We start from the raw sequence: 27,748 nt of genomic DNA, 5'->3' as shown, positions 1-27,748 counted from the left end.
AGCCTTGTGCCAGAAACAACTGCGTGCATCAGTCATCTTGTTCCACTGAAGAGGTAGATTGCCAGCCGTGCTAGAGCAGCCTTTCCACACCTCTGCTTTGATCTAAGTGGAGAACTTTCGCAATCAGTTCAATTTTTGTGACCCAGTCAGTCCTTGGTGTTTCTTTCATAGCAGCCAACAAGATGACCAGTTTCCTGCAGCAGCAGGTGTGTCCAGTGAAAACCAGACTCACCTTCACTAGCCAACTTCCTAATATCTGTTAAGTACCTGACAGAGTCAACCATAGCTTAATATCTTCTCCAGGCTTTTTGGGAAAGAAGGAACATTCAGCCCTTCTAGATATGTGCAAGCACTAGTGTGTGCCCAGCAAAATGCCAGACCCCTCCCAGAACACAGCTGCCAGCTTTCAGAAATAACACTGGGGTTTGTGAGATGTGCAATATGGCAAAATGGTGTTGAGCAAGAATTTATACCTGCAAACAAAAAGACAAATGTTTGCTTTCCTGCTCATGAATTCATAGTAGACAGGAGCTCATGTGGAAGTTTAATTTGTGCAAAATACTGTTTAAAAATAAATCATAAGGGTTTTGAGTTACACAGTGGCATAGAATTGTGGCTTTGTAAAACAGTGCAAGGTTTACAGATTTTCCATCATTATAAAAGACAATTTCCCCAATTTTCCCACTGATGTGGCTGTAGTCATTGTTCTCTAAGTCAAGTGAAAGGGGAGTCTCTAAGCATCACGACAGCAAAAATGTAGCAATTAAACTGAATCTCTGGAGAGATTGAGAGAAGTTCAGAAATTTGCCTAAAAGGAAGAGAGTAAATTTCTTCTTGTCTCACATCTGCTTAAGTCTTTCCAGGCTTAAAGAAGAGGAAGGGGCATATTTGCTCTGGATAACTTCCCAGATGAACTGTTAGAAGCCTTCTCTCTGTCACAACATTAGCTAAAATGAGTAAGTAGAAGTTCCTGACGAACACGACAGGCTTCCGAGTCCACTGATTCCATTTGCTCGTACTCTTCTTCCGGTTGTTCCACGTGTCCTGTGGCTGGTGAAGACCACACATCCAGTCCATGTTCCAGGGAGATGTTATGAAGCACGCAGCAGGCCAGAATGATGTGGCTGGACTTCTCTGGAGAATACTGCAGGGTGCCTTTGGACCCATCGAGGCAGCGGAACCGCGACCGAATGGTTCTGAACGTCCGCTCAATGACGTTGTGAGTGGCGGAATGGGCCATGTTGTAGCGGTACTCTGCAGGCGTCTCGGGGATGTGCAGAGGGGTCATCAACCACGTCCGGAGCAAGAAGGAGCTGTCACCTGTTAGCAGTGCAAAGGAGCAGGACAGGTTACACACCTACAGTTAGCCACAGGTATCAGCTCGGTTTTCTGGTACAGCAGATACAGAGTAACTTCTCCGTCTGGCTAAAAGAGAAGGCACGAAAGAAGTAACTCTGGTTTACAAATGTGACAAAGTAAAGGCATTCAGTTTTAAACAAGAAAATTCTGGAAGATTTTCCACAAAAGAGTTTTAAGAGAATTAATCTTCTGCATAAAAGAGGGGAAAACAGCTGGACTAGGACAGTACCGAGAATTAAAAATTGCATAATTCAGCATGGAAAGGTGTAGGACACTGAAAGAAAGCTATTAACAGAATAAATGGAGATTAATACATACAATAATCAGATTGTATAAAACACATATTGGAAGTTACTGTTCTAAGCTTCCAAGATAAGGGTTGTCCAAACTGAATCATAAATCTCAAAGCAATTTGCAGGAAAGCAATTGAAAGTAAGCATATCACTTGTGCCCAGAGGTTCTCATTCAGTAAGGAGACAATATATAATAGACTTTCTACTGAAAACAAGGATGAAAAATTGACTTACCAAGTAGCCAGCCATCTTTATGTAGTTCAGTTTCAAACTGGCTTGTGAGGGCTGCCTGCTCTAAAACCGTGCAGTCAGGCAGGCTGCCTGGCCAGTGCGTTTCAGCACTAAGGAGGACTCCTCTGGAATCACACACCATGAGGCAGTTCAGGGAATGAAGACCCTTTCGGTTCACATAGGACAGATCCTCAGCATTTGGAGCTTTGATTGCCACATGGGTGCAGTCAACCACGCCCAGCACTCCCGGCATTCCTGCTAGCCCATAAAAGTCATCCTTCAGGGTCTGTACAGTAGCTTCATCCTCAGGAAAGTGAATGAACTGCGAGGCTCTTTCCACCAATGCCTCGGTTACATTGGCAACACAGCGGCTCATCGAGGCTTGGCTAATGCCAATAGCATCCCCCATGCGAGTCTGGAAGGAGCCAGAGGTATAGAAACCCAACGCAGCAAGTATTTGCGTCTCTGGACTGATGGCCCTGGACCGCTGTGTAGGGCGTGAGAGAGTGGCTCCCAGGAGATCCACCAGGTAGTAAATGAACTGTCGGGGAAAGCCGTACGTGGATACTAGATACTCATCCGTGACATCCTCCAGCTTGAAGCGATCCAAAGTCCTGTGTCCGCGGCCATAGAGCAAGAGGTCGCAGTCAAGAACCGCGATAGGTACGGCCATGGCTGACGGCCGGGGCGTTCCCTGGGGCTCCTATCTGACAGGGCTTTCCTAGAGGCTTCACCTGCATAAAGGAAAGGAGGATACTCAGAACAGTTATTACTGGTGAGCTTTTCAGACTCCATTACCATTTTCCTTTTAGTCTGATCATCCAGCAAACCTTTCTACTTCCTTTTATTTGCTTTTAAATACACGGGCAGCCAGGTGGGCTCACCGGCGAGCCGACAACTCTGCCTGGCGCTGACAGGAACTTACCTCCCGTGGCGGAGAGGGAGCTGGAGCCGTCCCCAGTCGCCGCCGCCGGGGCACGGCAGACACGAGCCGCGGGCAGCCCGGCGGGCGGTGCCCTTGCCGGGCGCCCCGGACCCCACGGGCCGCTCGACCCCCGCCGGACTTGTCCCAGCCCTTACCGACCCCGCGGCCGCTCCCTGGCGGTCCCCGCCGGCCGGGCCCCCCGCCGGCCGCGGTAGATTCGCCACAGGCAGGGGCTACCGGCGGGAGCGGCGCCGGGCGCTGCCCCCGCTTTTCTCGGCCTCGGCGACCTCCTGCCCCGCCGGATCGCGGGCTCAGCGCGCCGCGGGCGGGCGGGGAGCGGCGACTGCGTGTGGAAACTGCCGGTGCGGACACTCAGGCACCTCCCTTCTTCCCTCCCTCCCTTCCTCCTTCCTTCCTTCCCCCCCCGCCCGCAGCGGATGAAAACAAACAGCAGCGACGGCGATGGCGGCGGCGCGGCGCAGCCCGCGGTTCTGAGGGCAGCGGCAGCCCCGGCCCGGCCCCCGCCTCCGGCCGCGCACCCCCGCCGGCGCTGACACTCGCGGCGAGACCCCCGGGCCGGGAACGAGGAGGAGGAGGGGCGCCGGTCGGAGCCCCGGTGCGGCTTCGGGGCTTGGAGGCGGCGGGCTCTCCCCGTGCCCGGTTGGGGCGCGGAGGAGTCGCCGGGGCGCGGCGGCGGAGCGGGCCCCGCGCGGGATGAGCCGCCGCGCCGCCAGCACTGCCGGCTCCGCGCAGGTACCGCGGGCCCCGCAGGGAGGGCTGGGAGCTCCGCGAGCCTGCGGGAGGCCCTTCGAGGGGAGGGGGCCGCGACGTGGGCCTTAAGCCTTTGGCTGCGGCTTCGTGTCTCTGTTTTACTTTGCTTCGCTGCTCGCGGGGGTCGCTTCCCGACAGCCGCGCGTTGGCTGCGATTCGTTTTCCTAACGACTGGTGGCTGTCAGTAAAGCCTGGGAAAGATGTGGCCCGCTGTAATCTCAGCAAGTGGCCTTTTAAAATCAAAATGCTTCAGAGCCTGTTGGAAATAGTAGAACGTGAGACCCCACGCGCCATTGTGTAGTTTTCCTGTAACATGCGAGTTTGCGGTATACTGGGAAATAGAGGTTTACAGGTGGTCGTATCTTTCTTTCCTGTTGGAGCTGTGGCTCTTAGGGCACAGTCAGAGTCATTCTCGTGGATTCCGTGGGAGCAGAGACACCTTCCATATCAGTGAACAGGTAGACTCTTTGGACTAAGCCTACAAACTGCCTACTTACAAATCCCAAAAGCGGTGTGACTAGGCACATACCAAGGGGGAAAAACATGGCACATTACTGCCTTAGCTGAAAATTAGTTGGCTGTCCAAATAAAGTTTAGAGCATCTCCAAATTATTGCAGGAGTGGCCTGACCTGGAGGACCCCTCCCTCTCGTGGCAAGAAATAAGTCTTTCAGGTGAGCCAGGCTGTATGTAGATGTCCAGAAGGATCATACAGAATCATTTTATTTTGCTTGAATGGTATTGTATAATCTTAACATTTCTGAACATGTGTTCATACAATAGTTGAGAGGTGGTGATTATGTTGGTGGTTATAGTACAGGGTGTGTAGAAGCAGATTCTGGTTTAGTCTGTATACTTTGGCTTGACAAACAGAGAGGATGGACCTTTGAACTGATACCAGTTTTAGACCTTAGAGAAGGACAGAATGTAACTGCTGGTCAACAGGAATTACTTAATTTCGTTTCTAAGTCAGTGGAGCAGGCAGTGCTGGCTTTAGTAAGGTATTTACTAAGTTGCAGAGTCATTTATTGGTTCTAAAGTGAATCTGTTTCCTGATCCAGAGGAAAAATTACCTCTCTATCAATCAAGACCTGAGCATTATAGTGAACTACAGAACCTTTGATTACATCAGAATGTTTATATTATGTAAAACAGTTTTTCTGCTAGAATTTAATCTTCTCTTTAAAAAAAATATCCATAAACCTCAAAGAATGAGAGTGTCACACCTTAGAACTGTTTGCTACTTCTCCCCAGGTTTCTGACTAATCTACTAAGAAGGCAGAATGGAGATTAATTTTAAAGTAATTGTAGGATACCGGCGTTTGACTTGTAGGCCCAGTCTTGAAACAGTGTTCCATATTTATGAAGATCTTTTTATAGTCGCTTATTAGTGTGCTCACTGCACCTGCTTGCAGTGAAGCTTCTTGGTCATTCAAGGGGGGATGTGTTCTAGGCACTCTTAAAAGCTTCAAAAACTTCCATGTGCCTCTTGTTTACTGCATGGTTCAGTGAGGCTTTTTTGAGCTTCTCATAGGACATCCTTGGGGACTGGATTTGGGTCCTGTATGAACAAGCTCTGGAAGAGTAGTATGGGCAAGGAGCACAGTCTGGGGGGCACAATCAGGTAACTGGGAACAAACATCTGGGATGAGTGATGTCCACAGCCCTCTCCTTACAGCTATACCCGCTCTGGTTTTTTCCCTCTTGTCTTTTCAATTTCACTCTGGGATAAGAACCATGAGTAATTATTTTGCATTGATGAATGTCTGATTGAAAGGAAAGAAAGATGACTTTAAGTTGTAGTAGCCATGGCTCAGAGAGAATGTAGGAGATGATGGAAGCAGCCTGTATATGCTTTCCCCAGCAGCAGTAATAATGCCTGGTATGTGTCGGGTGCTTCTGCTCCTTTCCTGTTTATGTAGGTGTCAGATGTACTCGCTCAGTTCCCATGGACGGAACACGTACTGTAATGCTGGTGATCCCAGGTGTTCCGTGCACCTGTTGTGTGCCAGGTTACAGGTGTGTGCCAGCAGCAGGGCTGCTCTCGGCTGGGAGCATGGCTTGGAGCACGGCGTGCTGGTCGCTGTGGTTCCTCTGGCCTCTGCTGAGGCACGAAGGGGAGGGCTCTTGCAGCTCCTTGCATCATGCAAACAGCGCCATCACCTTATGCTGATGTGTCCTTCTCCTCGCAGAAGGAGGGTATAAATAGCAGTAGAGCGTATAAGGCACAATGCTTAGATGTTAAACTGGATAAAATCTGGATAAAATCTGCTTCAACCTTGTGAGAAGGAATAAGGATTTAGGCAAGAGAGCCACACGTAGCAGTTCTCTTTTGAACATCCTGTTTCTGATGTTTCTATTCACAGTAAAGTGAAGACAAAGGCATATAAATAAAAGCAATAGTATAAAAATGGGTGTTGCAGGAAGAGGGAGACAAAGCAAAAAGCCCCATGGACAAGATGCTTGTTGCATCACATGCTGGTGAATATGTTGGTTTACTTAAGGGATTACCTGGTTGAGGGGAAATCAGTCATCTGTATTTTTCTAACCTAGACCAAAGATTATTTCCTTCTAGTTGTTATTCAGTGTAAAATGAGCCAGTGTTTTCCTTGAGTTAAGCATAGGCCTGTGCAGTAGCACTTAACAAGGAGCCGTGCTGGCATCACAACCTACAAGACATGAGAAGTTAAGTGAGTTAGGTGGAACTAAGTTTAAACAATTTTCTTCCTGTTCAGGTCAGCTGTGACAGCTAACCTGTGAGTACTGAGGAATTTTTGTAAATAAAAAGTTTGCTGTAATTCTAGCTCCATCTTTATTCTTATCAAGACTGATTCTAAAGGTGAACACTGTTCTAAGCTTTAGAAGGTCTCAGGCAATCACCAGAGGCCCTCCTACAAAAATGAGGAGATGATCGTTGTCAGATGAGAGCCCTTAGACATTTCAGGAGCTGAGTTCCAAAGTCTCAGTTTCCCCATGAAATTACTTACTCCTTTCCAGGAAACCTTGCCTGATACTTTCTGCTCTACTTTGGGCTCTGGTGGGTCAACTGTTGCTGGCATTTGGAGCTTGAGAGGTAACAGCATGAATCTCCAAATGTTTCATGAATGTTACAGGTAGTTTGAGATCTTGCAGGAGGAATCCCAGTTCTGCTGCAGCAGGGCAGAACCATGAGGCTCTCGTTTTTTTAACCCTCTGGGAGCTGTTTCTCTCCTCTAGAGATATTTGGGTATCTGGTCATTAGAACTAATTCTTGTACTGCACATAAAACCATGCTGATGATCATCTTTACTTCCTCTCTTAACAGACCAGTGAGCCTAACACCTTCCATTAGTTCCCAAGTGTCTTGAAATAGTTGATATCAGAATTTTTTTCCAGCCTCAAAAGGCAAATGTGGGTGCTTCATTTGACAGCTCTCCCACAATATCAGCATATGTATTTCCTTGCATCTTTCTGCAGGGGTCACATACCACTTTTCACATTAAAAACCAGTATGATTTTTTTAGTATTTAAACATTTAAATGTCAGCATTCTCTTCACTGAGAAAGATGTATTTTTTAATGCAGTATTTTATTGCCTATATCAGCCAGGTTTGTCAAAGATCTCAGATCTCCTCAACCCTTACAGTGCTTCACTTAATTAAGTCAAAAGAATAAAAACAAGTTGTTCTTGCCTAGGGTTTTGTTTGTTTGGAGGGGTTGTGGTTTTTTTGTAGTGGTACATATCTGTACTATAGGGTTATTTTTTTTGAGTGCTGCATCAATTAACCATCTAGCACTTTAAATGCTGACTTCCTTTTGCACCCCCCACAGTGGAAAAGGTCTGTAATCTCAGTCTAGTGGAGGTAAATGCAGGGAAAGAAGGCATAACAGTTTTAATAAGGAGGTTAAAATACCCAAAGGATAATTTGATAATGCATCTGATGTTGATTCACTTGTGCTGTTAGCTCTCAATTTAAATTACAATTTGTAATGAGAGCAGTACAACTCAAGGAGATGCAGTATGAATGTAGCCTAGGAATTTTCAACCATGTTATATGTCCAGCTTTCTTTTTATAGAGTCATTTAGAAAGCAGCACTGTTCTCTATAAAATGCTCTGTAAATTGCAGCACTCTTATCTCGCAGCCCTTTTTGATTGATGCTCCTAAAGCACTAGGCCTTTACTGTCATCAAGTTCAGTATTTTAACTAGAAGTACTGTGCATGTGCGTGGTCATTAAAGATTCTGTGTTTTCCGTGTGAGCAGAGCTATTGGCCCTTTTGCCCTCCAAGCTTTAATTTGTGTAACTAGCAGACCTTGCTGTAAGTTCAGTCTTTGCTTAACGATTGAACACTGAATAACACTGTGCACAGCAGCTGCTCGTGCTCCCTGACCTCAGCTTGCTGACGTTCTTGTGAGGAGCAGCATGTTCCATAAATATGGGATGTTTGATGAGCTGCTTCAGGCCGATTAGCTGTCTCAAAACTGCAACAGGAGTTAAGAGTGAATTAATGCTTTGAAGGCTTACAAGCAAAAATTACAATGAATGCTGCTAATTAAGGCGTTCCTCCCCAATGGTCTCTGTATGATTATTAACTTACAGGTGAAGAAGCTGAGAGACAGAAGAATTGTGATTTATCCCAGGCCATGTGACATGGTGGCAGAAATAGGATTAGTGCCTTGCCCTGCCCTGCTTCAGACGCTGTGCAAGTTCACTGTGTTCCTAGAAACAATTGTATTTTGAAAAACAAGGCAGTGTCAATGTCAAAGCTACATATTTATTATCAGAGCTTTCAAGAGAAGTGAACAGAGGATTTTGGTCTCTTTCTTGATAAAAATGTGTCTTTTCAGTTGGTTGTAGGTAAATTTGTAGCTGTACAGTTTTATTGCAAGTACTATTTGTTGAAAGTAAAGAAGCAGTGTAGCCTATTCCTGTAAGGGTTTATTGTACAGATTTCTGCTGAAATACCACTGGAATACTTTCTAAGAATTTCAGGCTCAAGAAAACAATTTGGTTTGGTTTTGACCAGTGCTGCTAGCTGAAGATACATTATTTTTGAAGCAGAGACCTCCATGTCTGATGGTTAGCTTGGCATAGAATGCAGTCGGTGTGGTGTTGGGGTGTTCTGGGTTGGTTTTTTTTTTGTTGTTTGTTTTGCTTTTTTAAATTAAGCTAGCAAAATTGTAGAACTTGTACTGAGTTTTAATTGTGAGCCCTCTTTGTTGTTTGAATTTTTTTTATCTTTGTTCTGACCAGATAAACTATCAATGCGCCTTTATACCTCACACTCACCTCCCAAAGGTTTTAACATGTTAGGATTTTGACAGGTAGAGGGCTTTGGTGCTTATCATTTCTTTTGAAGTGGCCTCTAATGGCAAAAATATTTTGAAATCTAAACAGAAAGCTGAAGGAAGACTTCATTCCCAGACCTGTGCTATATTTCAGATTGCCATATGCAATGGACACTGATCTCAGTTCCCAGGACAGGAAGGACCTGGACAAGTTCATCAAATTTTTTGCTTTAAAGGTAATTTTTCTCCTTCAGACAAATGCCTCTTCTTCCTTGTTTAAAATACCGCAAAAAACAAACAATGTTTTTGTTTGTTACTCTTGGTGTGGCTAGAGTAACAAGATTGGGGTTTGGGTTTGGTTTTTTGTTTGTTTGTTTTGTTTGTTTGTTTTGCTGAAGAACAGCAAATGATGTTTTGATTTGAATTTGATGTCAAATTTAGGAGATTCCTGAGAGCAACTAGAAAAACATCTTTTCCCCCTTTTTCTACCCTCAAATCCTCTTCCATCCTCCAGAAGCATCCTGCTTTAGAATCAGCTGTAGGCACTTCACACCTCTGTCAGCTTTGGGTTTCTAGCAGCATGTCTAGCCATCCAGCTGTTGGGTAGTTTATTCTGCTGGACTCCACTCTTTCAGCCTATCTTAATTTTTATCTTGCATCCAAAAGCAAGAATACCAGAATGTTCTTTTGAATTATGTTGATATGTAATTATAAAATTTGTCCTTACTTGGTACATAGGTGCAAGTAGATACTCTGACAATGGCTTTGGTATAAATGTACAGATTCACTTGACTTTAGTTTAGTTGTCCAGGATTGGGATATTTTTGTCAATTTTTCTGAAATTTTTACTGAAAACTGCAAATCCTGATTGCAAAATTGACTTAGTCACTCAGTGTTGTTACACAGAAAGGTCAGCCTAAAATTATTTTCTCTCTGAAATACATTTGCCTGTTAAATGTAATAATTTAAATTTATTAGACCTGAAAATCAGTGTAGCAAACTCTACTTCTCTACATCCTGGTCAGCCCTTTCATTTTTTTCACTTGGAGCTTGTGTAGCTCAGGCTCTGAACTGAGGGCTGTGCTGAGCCCAAAACATTATTGTGTATCCTTTTCTTTCTATTCCAGACAGTACAAGTAATTGTCCAGGCCCGACTTGGAGAGAAAATCTGTACCCGCTCATCATCCTCCCCAACAGGTTCTGACTGGGTAAAGTCATATTTTTTAAAGCAACTCCATAACTCTGTGTGTGTGCTGAGAACACCATGTGATTGTTACAGTCTTGTGCAGACAATAATAATTATTCATAGAATAGCGACTGTATTTAGTTATGTTCATTGGTGATGTGGGGAGGGGGTTGGTGGTTGTTTTTCACATGCAACAAATCACGCAGGACTCTTACAGGCTGATGAGGGGAAAGAGAAATGATGCCTCTCAGCAACTCCTGCCAGCTAAGGCACATTTCTAAGATCTGCTTGGGGGTGGGGTGATGAGTTCTTTTCTGTCAGAAGTTTGCTACTCTGCAACTCAGGACTTTTAGTAATGGGCTTTATTAAAATTGAAGAGACTCAAGATACTCTGTGGGTGAAGATAGGACTGAAGTGAGGGAAAAGGAGCATATTTTTTATAGCAGGATCAAGAAAAACATTTGAATTAGCAGCCAAGGGAATCTTTGTAAATATGAAAAGCCTGAACCCAGCTGGGAATTTTTTGTTTCATAACTATTTCAGTGGACACTGACCTAGTATGTTATATATGGGTCTGTGAGCCTGTCTGAAGTGTACCATCAGGCAGTGTTTCAAAGAAATTTTTAAAAATGGAACCATCTCTTTAATCTGCAGTTCAATTTGGCAATCAAAGATATACCAGAGGTTACTCATGAAGCAAAGAAAGCCCTGGCAGGACAGCTGCCCGCTGTTGGACGGTCTATGTGCGTGGAGATTTCTCTCAAAACCTCAGAGGTGAGAACTGAGTCAAAACAGATGCCCTTTTCTTTTATTTGTGGGTTTTTACTTGAATCTTAAGTCAACTACCAGAGCTCCTGCCCTTTAGTCCAGGACAATGTGAGAATATCTAAATTTTATTAAGTTAGGTGATATGCTAATGAAAAGCAATATATTGTTTAACAGAAGCAATTCACTGCAAACATCTAAGGCCAAACACACAAATGACACAGCAACAAAATTTAGTTTCTTAGACCATGGAAGAACTTAGGCGTTCTGAGGAAGGTATTCCCTCAGGTGATATAACTATGCAGAGAGACTTCCAGTGCACCTTTTTCTATCATTGCATCACAAGAAAGTGGGAGCCAGGAGACAAATCACTGAGAGGTGTGGCCATTCCTGATCACTAATGAGATTTGAAAAGGTCTGTGTTCTGAAACCAGCCTTTGTTTGTCATGTTTTCTCTGATCCAGGGGGACTCCATGGAACTGGAAATTTGGTGTCTAGAAATGAATGAAAAGTAAGTGCATTCTTTGCACATTCTTTGTGTTTGTAGTTTTTAGCTGATGAAATGGGTACATGTGGTTAATCCATGGTGATCAATGAGCACACACTGGCTGTGTGGCCAGGGGCACTTCAGAGGGAACTCCCCTCTTTGTCTAGAGCAGCAGTCAAGCTGTTTAACACCAGTGTCAAGAAAGTAAACTAGTAATTTAATTCCTTCTTCATTCTCCCATTACAACTCGTATGTTTCCTCAGTTACAAGAACTCATATTCTCAGTAATGACAACTGTTTTTAGTATTGAAAAGATGTCTCTGTTTAGTAGAGGGCTGCATGGCATTTTTCAGCAACTTCTTCTACAGCAGGTGACTAGGTTGAAGCAGGACTCTTAGCTGGTTAGTCAGTACAGGTAGCCACACTGGGGCTTTATTTATCATTCTGGCAATAAAATTAAACAGCTGATCCAAATTAGTTTTTATTCAGAATGAAATAAACAAAAGCAACTCCAAACTAAAACAAACAACCCAAACCCAGGCAACTTAGTTGTGAACAAAAGACTAATTTTTTTCCTTTGTGTTCTCTAGGTGTGACAAAGAAATCAAAGTTTCATACACTGTATACAACAGGCTGTCTCTACTGCTGAAGTCTTTGCTTGCTATAACCAGAGTAACTCCAGCCTACAGACTCTCAAGGAAACAAGGCCATGAATATGTAATATTGTACAGGTAAAGCAGAAGTTTCCCATTTGAAATGCAAACAGCAGAGACTCTAGACTTGCACAGTGTAGCTGCAAATATAGTTTAAAAGGGATGAGTAATAATAAAATCAAATTATTTGGATAGCACTACTGCTGATCAGTGACAGAAGAAAACTTTGGTCTATGTATCACATTACAGCCTTCACTTGAGCCACTGAAAGAGAAGCTAAGCACAGGCTGTGAAGTGTTTGCCTACCATGTTAGGAAGAGTAAAAAAAAATTCAACATGCAATCCCTGGTTAAATTGCTTACTAGCATCCAGTTGTTTGGTGTCTGGCCTGTATTTGATAAATGCCTCTCTACATTGCACATGACTGTAATGTGTACTTCTGCAGCAGTGATTCAAACTCTCTCCTGTTACTCCATGCATCCTCAACTCCACTTCCTGTAGTTCTTGCAGTTTACTCATCCAAATACTGTGTTCAACTCTGTTTAGCCTGTGAGTCTGACTGGCTTGTGGTTCATAGGTGTCTTCCAGACCCTGTTTTTGGCTGTGAGAAGAGTCTTCAACATGTTTGCATAGCTAATTTATATGATTGTAAATCTCAGGTTTGTTGTCATTTGCACAGCTGAGAACTCAAAAAGAAATTTCAGCCATTTTCTCATTTTTGCTTCAACTGCTGACTTGGCATGTACTTAAGAGCAGGTCTCTTTACAGCACAGTTAATCTTTTATGTGGTGTGATGAGCATCAGTTTTTAAACTCAGACCTGTCTGTGAAGTTTATATCACTAAACATTTTTGCTCTGAACTATAGACTTAACCACAGAGGCTTAAAAAACTTTTGATTGGACTACCATTTTCTCTTCTTCCTTCTTTTTACATGATGTGTCTTTCTCTGAAGTAGCTCTAAGGATTTTTGAGATGGGCATTCCAGCCATTTCTTTTGGGCTTGTTTTCCTGAAGAGGAAAAGTAGTTCCAACCTTTCAACTCACAAAATTAAATAAGGGATAAGGATATATATAGCATTATGTCCCAACTGGACCTAATAGCTTTTTTTTTCCTTTTCCTTCAGGATATATTTTGGTGAAGTGCAACTGAGTGGCTTGGGAGAAGGTATGTTAGACAACACACAAACTAGAGCAGAACTGTGTTTCATTCTGACTAGCGTTTTGTTACTATTCCTAAGTACCATAAGGAAAAGTAGTTTGAGGCTTTTTATCTGGATCTGCCAGTGAAGCCTTGTGTCACAAGGTGACAAGTATAATGGTGGTACTTGGACAAAGTCTAGGGTGATTGCCATTTTGACTCTAGTGATCCAGAACTGAAATAAGAATATGGAATGATGTTGATAAGGGGCAGGACTGCAGATTATGATCTCCAGGAAATCATGATCTACTGAGGAACAAGAAGCACTTCAGAACAATATTTTAGACCAAGAAGCCAGGAGGCAACATCAGAAGGCTTGCAGGTGAAGCCTACCAGCAAGGCAACCCAGTGCTGCTGTTTTGTTATACCTTCTATGTGCATTTTTGGAGTTCAGATTGCAAGAGATAATGGAAACACTATAGAAATAAGATAATGTAACCTCAGAATAAAAAAGTATGGCACATAAATAATCAGTGAAACTGATAATTATTCCTTAACTTTACAGGTTTCCAGACAGTCCGTGTTGGGACAGTGGGTACCCCAGTGGGCACCATCACTTTGTCTTGTGCCTACAGAATCAACCTTGCTTTCATGTCAACCAGGTGAGAAAATGTGATCATGCCAGAAGCTGTTTTACAATAATTTACTGTTAAACCCCTCATATTCTGAGCCCCCAAATCTTTCCCTTCTGCTTATCCTTTCCTGCCGAGATTCTCTTTCATGAAGAACGCTCTCTCTCACGGTTAAGTCTTGCAGCAAGGGGAGTATTTGGGTAGCCCTGAGCCAGGCTCTAGAACTCCAAACTGTTGATGCATGCCTGGAGTCACAGGACTAAATTGTAAAGATGCTCTGGTCCCATTACTAGTCACAAGGGTTTTCTGTGAGGGCACCATGAATTGGGAAGAGTAGAGAGAAAAAGCCAATAACACCATTGCTTGTTGCCTTGCAGGCAGTTTGAGAGGACCCCTCCTATCATGGGGATTATAATTGATCATTTTGTGGACCGTCCCTATCCCAGCTCTTCACCCATGCATCCCTGCAATTACAGGTGAGGAAGTACTGAGTTGAAGTCATGGACCATGGTCAAGGCATCAATTATGCCCAAATACAGAGCCTTTTCCACTATTTGTTGACAGCATGGGAAGGGACACTGGAGAATTAGTGTCAGTCACATTGACATGTGATGAAGGGTGATGTTTTTCTCCTCACATTGAGAAGACTGGGTGTAGCAAGCCTCAGTATTTTCCCAAATTCTTCACAGAAGCACTTGGACACAAAGGATGTTTAATCTTGGTTGCCTTCAGGAATTTGCAAGTGTAATGGTTAATCCTAATGCAGAACTATGTGTCCAGATACATGCATCCCTGGATATTTCCACTGGGGGAAGATCAGTTTTAATTTCTCTTTGGAGAGGAGAGGTTTGTCTTTGCTAAAATGAATGTGAGGGCATTCACATTGGGACCAGTGGTGGTGTTTGACAATGGTTGTGTAAACACCAAAGCCAGTAGCAGTAGCTGGTATAACAAAAGCATTAGTTAGAAACACCTCTGTTATTTTAGGTGGGGTAGAAGACAAACACCTGAGGAAAACGGACATTTTCCCACGTTGTTTTCCTCAATTCTGCCAACTAGATGAGAGCCCTTCATAATTCTCCTTTCAACTACACCCAAATACTCTCAACCTCCCTGCAGTGTTTGTCCCATTGTGTTTTACTATTTGTTTGTTTTAAGGAATATTTCCACTTAGAAAACTTGTATTTTCTTGCTGCTTTAGAGCTGGTGAGGACAATGGTGTAGTATACCCCTCAGTAGAAGATTCCCAAGAAGTGTGTACCACATCTTTTTCCACCTCTCCTCCATCTCAGGTAAGAGAAACCAGGCTCTTTTTACTTCTAGACAGAACAATTGCTGTAAGAACAGTTTGCATATTCCTACATCAGTCATTGTGCAAACTGAAAGCCTCCTGCTGCTAATTAAAATTTAATGTGTGGGTTATTTATGTTGTTACACTCTTGAGTAAAATCTATTGAAATTGGATACTAATTTCAACAAAATTCCAAGGGACTAGAAAGACTGAATTACTGAGAATGATTAAAAGAGCCTGCTCCTGGACTTGGCTGAGGTGTGCTTGAAGAGGATAGCAGGGTACTTACACATTTACACACCAATACTGCAAGAGGAGGAATTCAAGACATTGATGCCAGGCAGCCTAAGTAGGAGTAACAGATTGACACTGAGAAAGAAACACTGAAATACCAGGAAAATGCTGGAGGAAGACAGAAAAAAGACAAAAGCTGTATTTGTTGGAGCGTCTAAAGTTAGTTGGGGCAGCAGAAATAAGTATTGGCAAAAAAATTGCAAATTTCATTTAAGTTTCAATTTTAAAATAAATAGATAATGGTTTCCTTTTGAATATGAAAACCCAGAAACTCCCAAGTTCTTTTACTGTCTTATGTATCTGACTCCACAGTTCTGTATTTTGAAGACTTGGCCAGAGTTGCCGTTGTCCTATTGCTTTAAATATTCAGGATTACCCTACCTTGTCCAGCCAAGCAGATGGCTCTACTGACCTTTAAAGACAATCTAAAGACCCTAAATTTCTTTTCATGTCAATGTGAAACATAGAATGAAGTATAATTGAAGAATGAAAGAATGCTGTTCCAAACTGAAAGAGTTTGCTATGGGTCTTTCTGCTGCTTCAGAGGAATTAATATGCCTGGTTTAGCAGAATGTATTCTGCTTTATGAATGAGCTTCTATTAGGAAGCATTTTTGTGCCAAAGTGATTTCAGGTGACAAGGCATCAGGCAATGTTGAACTAATTAGCTAGCACTCACGGTAAGTCTGATGGAATAAAGCTTTTCTTATTCTGCAATACACAGTTCAGGAAATGAGTTTGTGGCTGAGTTGTGTCCTGTGTTTTCCTAAAGTGGGGTAAATACAAAAGATTTCATAAGGAAATTTCCACTGGCTTGCTTGTGCCAGTGTTACTTAACAGTAGTAGTGTATGTAACTACATTGAAGTTGACATTTCCCTAGGGGTCATGAAGATTTACTGTCATTCAGGGGGAAAAGCTTTATGAAACCACTTGAACCTTGAGGATTCACATTAAGTATGAGCCTTGCTTTCTGCTTTTCTGTGGCTCATAGTTGCCATATGCTGTGTCCTTATTTCTAAAGCAACTGCCAGTCTTTGTTACCACAGTTAGAATCATAAGGCTGCCTTGGCAGAGTGGACTTTAAAGTAAATTAAAAGGGAAAAAAGAAGTCAATTTTGTTTCTCCAGCTTTCTGTATGTCCTGTCTAGCTTAATGACTAGGAAAATACTAGGAACTGTGTGATTTTTGTGGGCAGATTGTGTGAATCTCTACCTGCCTTCTCAGCAGAAGTGAGGCCTAACCTGTGTGATACAAGGAAATAGTTTACCTTCTCTGTGAGCTTGCATGTCTGTGTATGTGTTTTGTGAAGCAGCCCAAAATTCAGGAGAGTCTGGCCATGAGTAGTGCCCAGAAATGAAGCTGAAACTTTCCTCAAAGAAAAACCATTGGTAGGATAACTACTGGGAGGAGGTATGGGACTGAACCAGGTTTGGATTGCCCTTTTTGCATTAGCACCCTTTATGTGATTTTTACTTCTGGAATTTTGCTCCTGTTGATGGAGTTCTCACTTCACATCAGTGTTTGAATTGCACCGTAGTCTGGGTCCCCTTTATTCTAAGGGTGCAGCACAGACCTGCCAAGATAGGATCCCTCAGAAAGCTGGAAGATAAGGAGTATGTATGGATGGAGAGTGTTGAAATACAAGTCATTTGTAAATTTTAAAAAAGAAAGTACCTGACTTTTTCTGGCAACTGCTCAGCCTTCTCCTTGCTAATTGGCTGGTACCAATTATAATTAACTGTGGAACAGAGTCGCTGGCAGTTACTTTCTGTCAGGGTTCACTGGACTCTAAAATATTACCTGTGTTCAGTGGTTCGCTCAGATTGGAAAACAGTCAATTCTTTACAAAATGAATGTGCTTCTGGCAATACTGAGACTTCTGCTCTCTGTGTAGGTGTGGCTGCTGCAGCCAAAACCTCTTCACTAGCATTCAGTTCATCCAGCTCTTCATAATTCCTCTCTGAAGTCCTTCTCTCTTTCTTTCTCTCTCCCCCCTTACTCTCTCTTTTCCTTGTTTCCTCTGTTCGTCTGTGTCTGTGCACAGTGTGTTTTTACTGTCACAAAGGCACATTTTCAGACCCCTCCTCCTGTGGTGACGGACACCTTGAAGGTCCCAGTGATGGGACTAGCCTTTTCACATCAAGTGAGTTGCCAATAGAATATGCTCTACATGGCCAGAGTATGAGTTCTGGCATGATAAAACAAATACAGGAAAGTACAAATTTGACAGTGTGGAGTGTTTGTTGTGCATGGGAAAGACTGGTGGACCCACAATGAGCCAGGCACTTTGCTGAGCCTGGCTTCTTAAATGCCTTTGCAGATGAAGGGCTCCTAAAGACAGGACAAACACCCCTAAAAACACAACAGCTGCCAAGGATTGTTAGTGAAAGACACAAGTAGTAAGGCACAATTCTGAGTGTTTTCTGTTAACAGCCAATATCCCTAGAACCTGTACAGTCATTAGAGCTCCACTAAGCTTAACTCGCTTCATGTGAATGAAAGTGCTGTTCCTCATTTTGATCCCTGTAAAGGACGTCAGCTTTGGTGCTGCTGGAGCTCACACTAAGCTCTGGAAGAAGTGTTCCTCTTGAGGTCAGGCAAGCCAGAATGGGAAAGTTTTATCTCACCTGACTGGGTAGATTTCTGCCTGGGATGTGTAAGGAATTTCTCCTGGATTTCACTGATTCCATCACTTAATTCCTAAAGCAATCTCACAAGGGTTAGCTTCCCAGTTCTCTTTACCTTGCACATTTATGGGACCCTGTATTCTTTCACTGAAGCTATTGGAACAGGTCTGGAAGATCAGCTGTTTTAATTTGCAGTGGGAGTAGGTTCAAACAGTTGATAATGTAGTTGTTTTCAGATAAAAAAATATTAAATATTAGCTCCTTAGTAAGTTCATTATGGCATTCATGCATCTGGCCAGCGTCAACCCACTACACCAGTATTTGAAACAGGCCTGTAGGGCAGAGCTTCCCTGTGACTGGATGTCAGTCACACCTTGCACAGCCTCCCCCACCTTGTGTAGGAAGCCAATCTTGTTTTCCTGTCAAGGCTCAGACTTAGTCCCCTGGACTACTGTCAAGTAGTCCTTGTAGCAGTAAGATTGTTTTAGAGCAATAACCTACATTACTGATTCCAGTGAAAATCTAGCATCCTTCTGCCAGCCTGAAATGCTATGCCTCTGACTTTTCCTGGTCCTTCTTCAGTGACTGGTGATTATTCAGGCTGTGGGGCATTCCCCTTCCCTTTCCTCTCTCCTCTCCCTTTGCCCTTGTTTTTTTCTCTTCTTTCTTAGCTTTCCAGCTCTCGTCTTTCCTATCAGCCTGCTGCCCTGGGAGTTGGATCAGCTGACATGGGGTGTCCTGTACTCTTTGCTGGTGGCTTGAATGCTGCACACCCTCACCAGGTACTTGTAGAGAGTAGAACCAGTGTGGCTGGTATTGCAGCCATTTGTGTCACTTGTACCCCCGAGAGGCATTGAAACTAGTGCATGCATTGGTATCTTGTCTGTCAGAATGGAAAGAATGTAAGGTAAATACAGAGAAAGCACAACTTCCACAGGAGCTGGGAGTTGGCTCCTCAGCATCCCTGACTTTATTGGGATGGGGATCATGTGGAAAAACTACACCAAGAGAGCAGGCACCACACCTGTTTGCCTGCACCAGCTTGTCACTGATTCCAAACTTTGCCTGTCTTACAGAGCTGCTGCACGTGTAGCTGTCCAAGCACAGTTCTGTAGGCTAGACAGTTCATATTGACATAGTTATATATGGGTTCATCAGACAAGTAAGCAAAGTTGACAGAAGTCTTTTTCTGCCTGTGATGTTGGTGTTACACCAGTTTTGCTGACATGATGTTAATAGAATATAATAATTTCAGTTGGAATGGTCCTACAGTGAGCATCTAATTCAACTGCCTGACCAGTTCAGGGCTGGCCAAGTTAAAGGCTGGTATTAAAGGCATTGTCCAAATGCCTCTTAAAAACTGACAGCTTGGGGCATTGGCCACCTCTCTAGAAAGCTTGTTCTGGTGTTTGACTGTTCCCTCTGCAAAGAAATGCTTTGAAATGTCCAGTCCAAGCCTCCCCCGGTGCAGCTTCAAACCACTCCCACGCATCCTATCACTAGATCCCAGGGAGAAGAGATCAGCACCTCCCATCTCCACTTCCCCTTCTCAGGAAGGTGTAGGGAGCCAGAGGGTTGTAGCAAGAGGATAAAAGTTTTTTTCCTCCGTTCTTCCCCATGAAGCAGAGGACCCACAGCCAGAGAACTCTGCAGTGTAAAACAGGCCTGGAGAGAATTGAGTAGAAAGGGAACAAAAAATAAGTTTGTATTGTGAGTATCCACTTCCACATGACATCTCTCTCAGCCTTACAGGGCCTAGAGCCCAGTCATATGCCAAAACCCCCACAATTTATGCCCAGTATGATAGAATCTGCTTTGTATTGCACTGTGGTGTTGTTTTGATTTTGAGATCTCTAACTCAGCTGTTCCTCTCTATCTCAGTTGATTGGTCCAGGCAAAGAAGGTGGAGTTCCCCCAGTTCCTAGCCAGCCAGCACATGGCACTCAAGCTGACCAAGAGAGGACGTGCACCCCACTGGATGGAGTCCATTACTCAGCAGCTACTCCTTCTAGTAGGTAGGTTGGGTTTAGATGATCCACCACTTTTGCTAACCCATTTATAAGCCTATTAAGATAAAACTTTTTATTTCCCCTTTTTATCTATTGTCTTTCCATCCATCAAAGCAACTTACAGCTTTCTGTGATTGGGGCTTTTTCAGCCTTTCTCCAAACAGTGATCTTGCCCATCTATTTAAACCTGCTAGTCCATGCAATATCCTCCTGTTACGTCAACTTTATTATAAATGTTATAATTTTTTTCAGTCTTTCTGCTGGTTTTGCTGATTGTAAAACAAGATGAAGTAAGTTCACAAATGAGTCTTAAATTCTCCAGAGACTTAATGTGCATTGTTACCAAAGCCAGTTGTAGTTATCATAAATCTTCACCATTTTAGTACGAAACTTTAGGCATAAAGTTACTTAAAAGGAAACAATGCAACATCAAACTGTCCTAAACCAACTCCCTCTCAGCTAGTTAAATCCTTCTGGTTTTTTGATCACTGTATTTATTTCTTGAGAAATCTGTCTTGGGGTCACATAGTTGTAAGTTGTAGAGATCTTGCTCTGGGGAATCCAAAACTCATTTGCACTAGCACTTTCCTGGGTATACTATATTAAGTAATCCTCTTTCCAAGAGACTAAACCAATTTTTGTTTTAAAGTTCTGAGTACCTGTGGTAGGAAGAAAACCAAAACAAACAGGTCATGGAAGTACCTAATGGCCATGGAGTGAATTAATCATACTGGGAGTGGCTTTCGTGATGTACCAGATTGCTGCCTTTATAAACTGAGTGACAGATACAATTGTGGTTCTTGCCCTCACCTCCTGAGAGATCTGTGACTACTCTGTTACTGAAAAAAACAGTAGTGATGAACAGGAATTGCTGTGAACACACACAAGTTAAAAGTCCTCCCAGAAGAAAAGCCTATTTCGGTTGGCAGCAACTTTGCATTCAACTAAATAGGTTTTGTCCAGCTTGAAACAAAAATCTGATTCCACAAGTGTCCACTCCTTTTGTGCTCCCGTCTGAGGAGGAAGGTATGGTACAAGGACAGATTTTTGTTGTCCTTCTTCCAGTACTAGGATTAAGCCAAGAACAATGAAGGAATCTCATACAGAATGTTATTTATCTACGCTATTTGTGTCACGAGGCACTAATTATGTATTTTCCTCCCCCAGTGAGGACACAGAAACAGTATCCAACAGCAGCGAAGGAAAGTGTGGCTCCCCCCATGACCTTTTGGAGACCATCTTTATCCGGAAGGTGGGAGCTTTTGTCAACAAACCCATTAACCAGGTAACGAGCAGTAGATCTTCTCAGAGGGCACCATATACCTTTCTTTTCCCATCTGTTCATACATAGAGGAGCAAAAAGCACCCCAACGCCAGGGCAACCTCAGAGACTGAGAGGGCATATTTCTGCCTGCTGCATTTCCCTACAAGGTTTTGCCAAGGCTTGTTTTTCATAAAATCCTTTTGGGATGTGATAGCCATTGAATTTGCTTCACTTTGCCAACACCCTATTTGAGAATAGAAGACTTGATACTCCACTTGGATCTCACAATGATCTGCCACTACCACAGGTCCATAAACTAGGAAAGCTGGTAGCAAGCCTCCCTTCCTTGAAGGAACATGCAGTAGACCAGTTCATCACTAGAAGCGTTTAAGTTCACCTAGGGCAGCTTAGAGATCTACCCAGTTCCTAGGGCTGCAGTTCTAGGCCTTTTGGATGAAGGAAGGAGAATTGTTTCAATTTGTAGCAGTTAATTAATCCTTGGCTATATTACACAAGATACGTATAGAAGCAATCCCACCTCAAAGTATGTATGTGCATTAGGTCAACTGAGTATCATCTCTGGATTTCATGCCTTTTAAATGAGGTTGTCAGCCTCCTGCCTAACTGCTGACATGATTTTGGGCCATTTTTAGCTGGCCTGACAAAGACGTTCAATATCCTTTTCTGTGCCAGGTAAGCAGAGCGTCTTAGTGAAATTCTGTTTGCTAAATCTCCTCAGGTGACCATGGCCAACTTAGACATTCCTTTTGCCATGTTTGCTCCCAAGAATGTTGAGCTGGAAGATAACGACCCCATGGTAAGACTCTTCCAGAGGTATATGTGCCTTCTCAGCATCCCTTATGCAAACATCCATGCTGTTCTCTGCCTTGAATACACTTTAGTTTTGGAGAAAATAACTAGTTATTCAGATTTGTTTGATTTCAAGAAGTCTCCTGTGTTGAATCTTGAGCTCTCTAGACATGCAAATAACAGCATGTGTTTGCTGCCCCTGCTCTAGTTACTGTTTATTGTCCAACCTCCTAACTGCCCCTACACTGCCAAAGTACACAGATAGACATGACTGTAAGATCAGTACTCACCGTCTTTGATTTCTTGGGCAGGTCAATCCTCCTGAATCCCCAGAAACTGAATCTCCTCTACAAGGCAGCTTACACTCGGAGGGCTCCAGTGGCAGCAGCACAGGGAACACCCATGATGACTTTGTTATGATCGACTTTGTAAGTGCCCTCATCAGAGCTCTTACACAATACCTGCACCTTAGGTGGGCTTCACATGCTGGTGCGATGGCAGAATGATGTCAGAGTAGTTTTCAGTGGGAGTGGAAAAGACACATCATTCACAGTACCACACTAGGGCTTGACAGTCCCAGAACTGCAGACTCTGGTACCGGGAATCAACAACTACAAATTAAATACCATTTCCCTTCTCTACCAATATCTGGGCTTGGCATCTTCTCCCTTAACACCTAAAGGAGCCAGATTCCAAAGAAATGTTCTCTTTCAATTGCTCAAGTGATATTGTGATATCAAGTGATACTGGCTGTTCTTCAGTTATCTAATATGCATTATTGCAGCAACAGTTGTAATGCCAAGATGTTTACTGATAGCAGCAAATTACTTTACCTGAGATTATAACAAAAGGGAAGCCAATGTCTCTGGGAATTAACAGCAGTATCTTTGATTGCAGAAACCAGCATTTTCAAAAGATGACATTCTTCCAATGGACCTGGGGACATTTTACCGTGAGTTTCAGAATCCCCCTCAACTCAGCAGCCTCTCGATTGACATTGGAGCACAGTCCATGGCAGAGGATTTGGTATGGAACCCTGAAATTTCTGTTTGTGGGAATCATATGTACTTTATAATGTTCTCCCTATTCCTAGTTTGAAAAAAGTATCTTCATAGAATTTTAGAATAGTTCGGGTTTGAAGGAACCTTTAAAGGTCATCTAGTCCAACTCCTCTGCAATGAGCAGGGACATCTTCAACTAAATCAGGTTGCTTAGAGCCCCATCCAACCTGGCCTTGAATATTTCCGTGGATGGGACATTCACCACCTCTCTGTTACAGTTTTTCACCAGCTTCATAAAAAAAATTCTTCTTTTTATCTAGTCTGAATCTACCCTCTTTTAATTTTAAACTGTTGCCTCTTGTCCTATCACAACAGGCTCTGCTAAAATGTCTATTCCCATCTTTCTTAAAGATCTCCTTTTAATACTGAAAATCCCTATAAGGTCTCCTCAGAGCCTTCTCATCTCCAGGTTGAATGACCCCAAGTCTCTCAGCCTTGTCTTCACAGGAGAGGTGCTCCAGCCCTCAAATCATTTTTGTGGCGCTCCCCTGGACCCACTGTAACAGGCCCCATGTCTTTCCTATACTTCTCAGAAGAGAGACTCTGCCCAAAGGGGGCCCATCACTAATATATTCCAGATAAATGCAGATTTGTTCATGGCACACCCGAGCCTCTGAAACCGGTGTGTTTGTCCTGAAGCTGAAGGCTGCTGCAGCATGCTTGCTCTAGTTGTCATTGAAAGCCCCCAAACTAATCCTACCTCTGGGGTGTCACACTTGGTAGCAAACCAGGCCTGACCTTGCAGCCTGAGCAGAGCTGGAGTTCTGGTGTGGCTGGTGAAAGTCATGCCTGTGTGAGTGCTCTATTAGGCTCTCTGGCATTGTACCATATGTGGAGAAAAATGAAAACCAGTCTGAGAGCAAGTGACTTAATGAAGGCAGTGACATGAGTGGGTTACTGTGCTGCAGCTGGTGGAGATTGCACAAGGTCAGGCCCCAGTGCACCTGCTGTTCCTGCAGAACAAACAGACTCTGGGCAGAGTGCCCTTCTCAGGGTCACTTGCTGGATGCTGCCAGAGGGCTTCTGGTTTTGTGCATGTAGAAAGGAGAGCCCAGAGCATTGGAGAGGGATTGCATGACTCAGAAACAGATTTTTTTCCTAGTGTGTTTAAAATTTCCTTCTGTCTGCTGTGAATGAACCCTGATCTGCACCTTTCCCTACCCTTCCAGGACTCATTACCAGAGAAGCTGGCAGTCCACGAGAAAAACGTCAAAGAATTTGATGCTTTCGTGGAAACCTTGCAGTGAAGCTGTTTCCTAGTTCTGCTGCAGCAATTCTTCCTCCTCAAGGCATCCTGGAGATGACAACAAATATCTCTATTGCCCCTGCTCTGCCTTTTGTTCACACTGACTAGTTCCTTCCATCAAGTGAGCTTTCTTTGCTCTCTTCAACAACAGACACGGCTCATCTGCTGATTTTCCTCAACTTTTCCACCACATAGTTCTGGACCGCTTTTCCTGCTCCAAGTCACTTTTAAGACTTCAGTAGGGATGCAGGAAGTCAAACTCCAGTGTATGGAAACTTATTTTCTCCTCAGTCTATGTTCTGTATGGAGGGGCTTTGTGAAAAGTTGCCATATAGTTTCCTCCAAGGGTCCTACTGTGTAAGTTCCCTAGGTAGAGCTTCTTGCTAACAGATTTTTTCCTACAGTCTCTGATCCTGTTAGAGCATAGAAAGCTTTGGCTTATTTCCAGGGTCTGTGAGTTCAGCAAATTCGACAGTTTGAAGTCCAGGACATCCATTCCACAGAACTGGGCATTTCATCCTGACTTCAGAGTGCATGCTTGAAGCCCAGGGAGAGATGTCGGCTTTGGGACCTGCATAATCCAAGTTACCTTTGTTTTCCTGCTTTTAAGGAGCTGGGTTTCTACATAGTCATTTTGTGCAAGGCCCTCTGTTAGGTGGCTGATAAGCAGGAGTGAAACTATAGCAATGCTTTCCACATTTCCTTCCCAAGTGCACTGACACTCGGCCATGCTGAGTTCAGCAGTGTTGACTGTTGGCAAGCCTGCACGTAGGAGCTGTGACAATGCTGAGTTCATAGTCTCTGCTTCTGAAACACAACTGTAAATACTAGGAATCCTATTTCTTTAGGGTTATGTAACTAGGAGTCTTAGTCCAAGATTTTTTCCTCTAATCCTTGCAAGCCTTCCTGCTTTATGGTTAATAGATGATCTTAAGAATTAAAAAATATTTATTGCTTTTAAAGAAACCTATATTTAAAAGATGTTCTGTTTTCATGTAGTACTGCGGGTCATTCTGTCCTAATCACTGCAGAGAGCAAGTGTGCCACGGAACCCTGGCCAGTGAGACTGGTCTCTCTTTGCAGGAAAATATCTAAGATATTTATTTTCTAAGACAGACTTGATTAATATTATACTCTGTTGTGGGGACAGTGTGTCTATTACATCCAGTCAGGGCTCATTGGAATGGATGGAATGAAATGCACACATCAGTGGAATGGAGTGGCAGGGACTTGGTAAAAAGCTGTTTTCTGATAGGCATGGATAAATTTGTAGTGTTCTTTGGCCATTCAGAAGGCAGCTTCTTTAAAGAAGCACACTTTTTTGGGAAGCTTATGGTACTTTTTAATCAGCTGGCTTTTGAGTAGCTGAAATTTTATTTTTGTAATAATCCAGCCATCGACAGTGTGACTGGCTGGCAGTGCTCTGTGGGTGATTTGGCTGTTGCATGTCTTCTGCCTCATGGAAGGATGGGAGGACAAACAGTGACACTAAACAGAAACTTAGATAAAGTGGGTTTTCTTGTGGTTCTCTCCTCCTCCCATCTGTAACTAGAGTGAGCAACTGCAAGACCCCTTACTGTCCAAAACCGCATTTTTTCCCCCTTTCTTTCAAGTGGAGTTGTGTTGCTGGAGTACCAAGAAACCATCTTCATTTCCTCAGAATGGCTGAGTAACCACCCAAGTTAATGCAATGTAGCAGCTTCTTCAGCTTAGCTGCACTCATAGTTGAAAGAGATTGCCTGCAGCTGATGGCAGAACCCCAGCTCTACTCTGGAACACTATTTCTGTGCCACTGCTGCAAGGAGCCAAATTCAGAACAGAGCTTATTGTAAGGTCAGAGCAATGCAGTGCTTTGAACTGGACCAGGTTTTTTTTGAGCAGTGTGTTTGGTGGGAGGCCTTGTAAACTCTAGAACTCTAGGTAAGAGCTTTACTGAAGGAAAGTTACCCACCAGAACCTTTTTATTTTACTCAACCAATTCAACTTTTTAGCAACCTCACAAGGAAATTGCTTTGTCTGTGCAAAGTAAGATGCACAAACACTTAAGAAAGCTTCCAAGATGAATCAGTTTATAAGAGGGCCTTAGTTACATGGGCTGTAACAAGTATTCGATCCCCAGCCAACAGCCACCTTGTTTCACAGGTGGAAAGGGTCGCAGAAGGGTGCAGGATCACAAGGAGTTAATGGATCAGCTGCCTCTCACCTGTGCTCAGGCAGTCGGTCTGCCGCCTTCTAGGAAGTAGGTCATAGCCAGGTGGTTGTCACCTTTAGTCTCTAAAGTGATACAATCTGGGCTGCAGAGCAGCAGAGATGAGGCAAAGTGCTGGTTCACACATATGAATGGAGAACAGTCAAGGTTAAACTTCATCTAGCCAGCACTCCTGCTGTGCTCTTCTGCTGACAAGCTGTGCAGCTGGCAGGGAGCACTGCCATTCTCGTTAGTCCCACCCAGGTCAGTGCTTGGACGTGTGCTCTTTTATTGATGGAGTTCCTAACGTGGCTACAGCTCTCACAACTCATAAGGCAGAATGTCACTGTGGCACGTTTTTTTCTACTTCAAAAGGCTGGAAAATTGCCTATATAAGCTGCTAGTGTTGAGCTGGATGGCCATAGCAATAAGAGATTCTCCAGGGCTGAGTCACCTGCCTCTTCTCTGGACATTCCTCGGTTTCAACACAGTTGCTACATCTAGGCTCTGAGTTCCCTGACCACTGCACAAATGCTCTGCTTCAGTAAAGATCTAGCTGCTGCTGTGGCCTGCCACAGATTGTGTTATGAAGGCTGTTTATTTTAGCAGCTCTCTGCTCAGCTCAATATTAAGGACAGTGTGTATGTAGCTGCTGATTTACAGATACTTTGGGTGGAGGGGAAGGCTCCTCAAGTGTATTGTTTTGGAAAGTCTCCAGTGTACTTCAAAGAATTTCCAATAAAACTTTTATGTAAGCAACACTCTCTGCTTTTCTCTGTGTGTACCAGCAGGTCTGGGACAGCCCCAGACTCATGCTTGTTTTCCTCCAGGAAACAGGAGCATCAGGGGCCTGTCAGTGAATGCAGGACAGAGCAAGTTGCTGCCTCCATCAGATAGGGCAAAATGGACTAGTGCATTATAGTTGGAGCAGTCAGTGGGATCCTACTGAGATCAACCTACTGGCAGGACAGCAAGGGACAGATAGAACAGGTGCCTGGAAGTGGGGGTAACAGTCATACAGTATTTCACCCTGCTGCCCTCACCAGTGAATTGGGAAACTGAATTATTTGGATGTCCTACCCTCACTGAAATATCAACTTGTCCTCAAAGGAAACAGATGGGAAAAGGGGGAAAAAAATATACCCGCAGACTTTGCATTGTACATGGTTGCTACTTCATGCTTAAAGAAGCATAGGAATGTTTTGAGTTGACAGGCGAGTTAGCAGAGACTAATAAGATATGGAAAGAAT

At 43.6% G+C, this 27,748-nt stretch overlaps 2 protein-coding genes across 17 annotated transcripts; one reads left to right on the top strand and one right to left on the bottom strand.

Moving 5' to 3' along the window:
- Nucleotides 1-538: 538 nt before the first annotated feature.
- Nucleotides 539-3,141, bottom strand: HARBI1 (harbinger transposase derived 1). 2 transcript variants are annotated; one of them, XM_082283832.1, is made up of 3 exons: nucleotides 2,809-3,141; nucleotides 1,887-2,617; nucleotides 539-1,320 (listed from the first exon to the last, which is right to left on the bottom strand). In XM_082283832.1, exons 2-3 carry the CDS (start codon nucleotides 2,554-2,556, stop codon nucleotides 944-946), a joined length of 1,047 nt encoding a protein of 348 aa, XP_082139958.1. In that variant the 5' UTR covers nucleotides 2,557-2,617; nucleotides 2,809-3,141; the 3' UTR covers nucleotides 539-943. The 2 variants fall into 2 exon arrangements, with proteins under 2 accessions (XP_082139958.1, XP_082139959.1); XM_082283833.1 differs by lacking the exon at nucleotides 2,809-3,141 and having other exon boundaries at nucleotides 1,887-2,652.
- On the top strand, nucleotides 2,502-27,251 carry ATG13 (autophagy related 13). 15 transcript variants are annotated; one of them, XM_082283824.1, is made up of 20 exons: nucleotides 3,248-3,561; nucleotides 3,960-4,037; nucleotides 4,198-4,252; nucleotides 9,001-9,082; nucleotides 9,974-10,054; nucleotides 10,687-10,806; nucleotides 11,262-11,308; nucleotides 11,875-12,015; nucleotides 13,063-13,103; nucleotides 13,642-13,738; nucleotides 14,086-14,184; nucleotides 14,910-15,000; nucleotides 17,338-17,436; nucleotides 18,592-18,702; nucleotides 19,802-19,935; nucleotides 21,097-21,214; nucleotides 21,933-22,010; nucleotides 22,315-22,431; nucleotides 22,901-23,029; nucleotides 24,234-27,251. In XM_082283824.1, the coding sequence occupies exons 4-20, from the start codon at nucleotides 9,014-9,016 to the stop codon at nucleotides 24,309-24,311; spliced, it is 1,650 nt and encodes a 549-aa protein (XP_082139950.1). In that variant the 5' UTR covers nucleotides 3,248-3,561; nucleotides 3,960-4,037; nucleotides 4,198-4,252; nucleotides 9,001-9,013; the 3' UTR covers nucleotides 24,312-27,251. The 15 variants fall into 15 exon arrangements, with proteins under 15 accessions (XP_082139954.1, XP_082139949.1, XP_082139950.1 ...); XM_082283825.1 differs by lacking the exon at nucleotides 3,960-4,037; XM_082283826.1 differs by lacking the exon at nucleotides 3,960-4,037 and having other exon boundaries at nucleotides 8,956-9,082.
- The last annotated feature ends 497 nt before the right edge of the window (nucleotides 27,252-27,748 follow it).

Source organism: Coloeus monedula, assembly GCF_965178545.1.
Source record: "Coloeus monedula genome assembly, chromosome: 6".
NCBI lineage: Eukaryota > Metazoa > Chordata > Aves > Passeriformes > Corvidae > Coloeus > Coloeus monedula.
Note: the sequence above shows the minus strand (reverse complement) of the source record. Positions and strands in the feature narration are given on the sequence as shown.

What these genes read in the sequence shown, in the direction of transcription:
- HARBI1 (XM_082283832.1), bottom strand. Translation starts at nt 2,556, where the DNA reads ATGGCCGTACCTATCGCGGTTCTTGACTGCGACCTCTTGCTCTATGGC. An exon ending in TAAAGATGGCTGGCTACTTG is followed by an intron (nt 1,321 to 1,886) that starts GTAAGTCAATTT and finishes CACTGCTAACAG; the next exon opens with GTGACAGCTCCTTCTTGCTC.
- ATG13 (XM_082283828.1), top strand. Translation starts at nt 9,014, where the DNA reads ATGGACACTGATCTCAGTTCCCAGGACAGGAAGGACCTGGACAAGTTC. An exon ending in TGTCTAGAAATGAATGAAAA is followed by an intron (nt 11,309 to 11,874) that starts GTAAGTGCATTC and finishes TGTGTTCTCTAG; the next exon opens with GTGTGACAAAGAAATCAAAG. An exon ending in GAATATGTAATATTGTACAG is followed by an intron (nt 12,016 to 13,062) that starts GTAAAGCAGAAG and finishes CTTTTCCTTCAG; the next exon opens with GATATATTTTGGTGAAGTGC.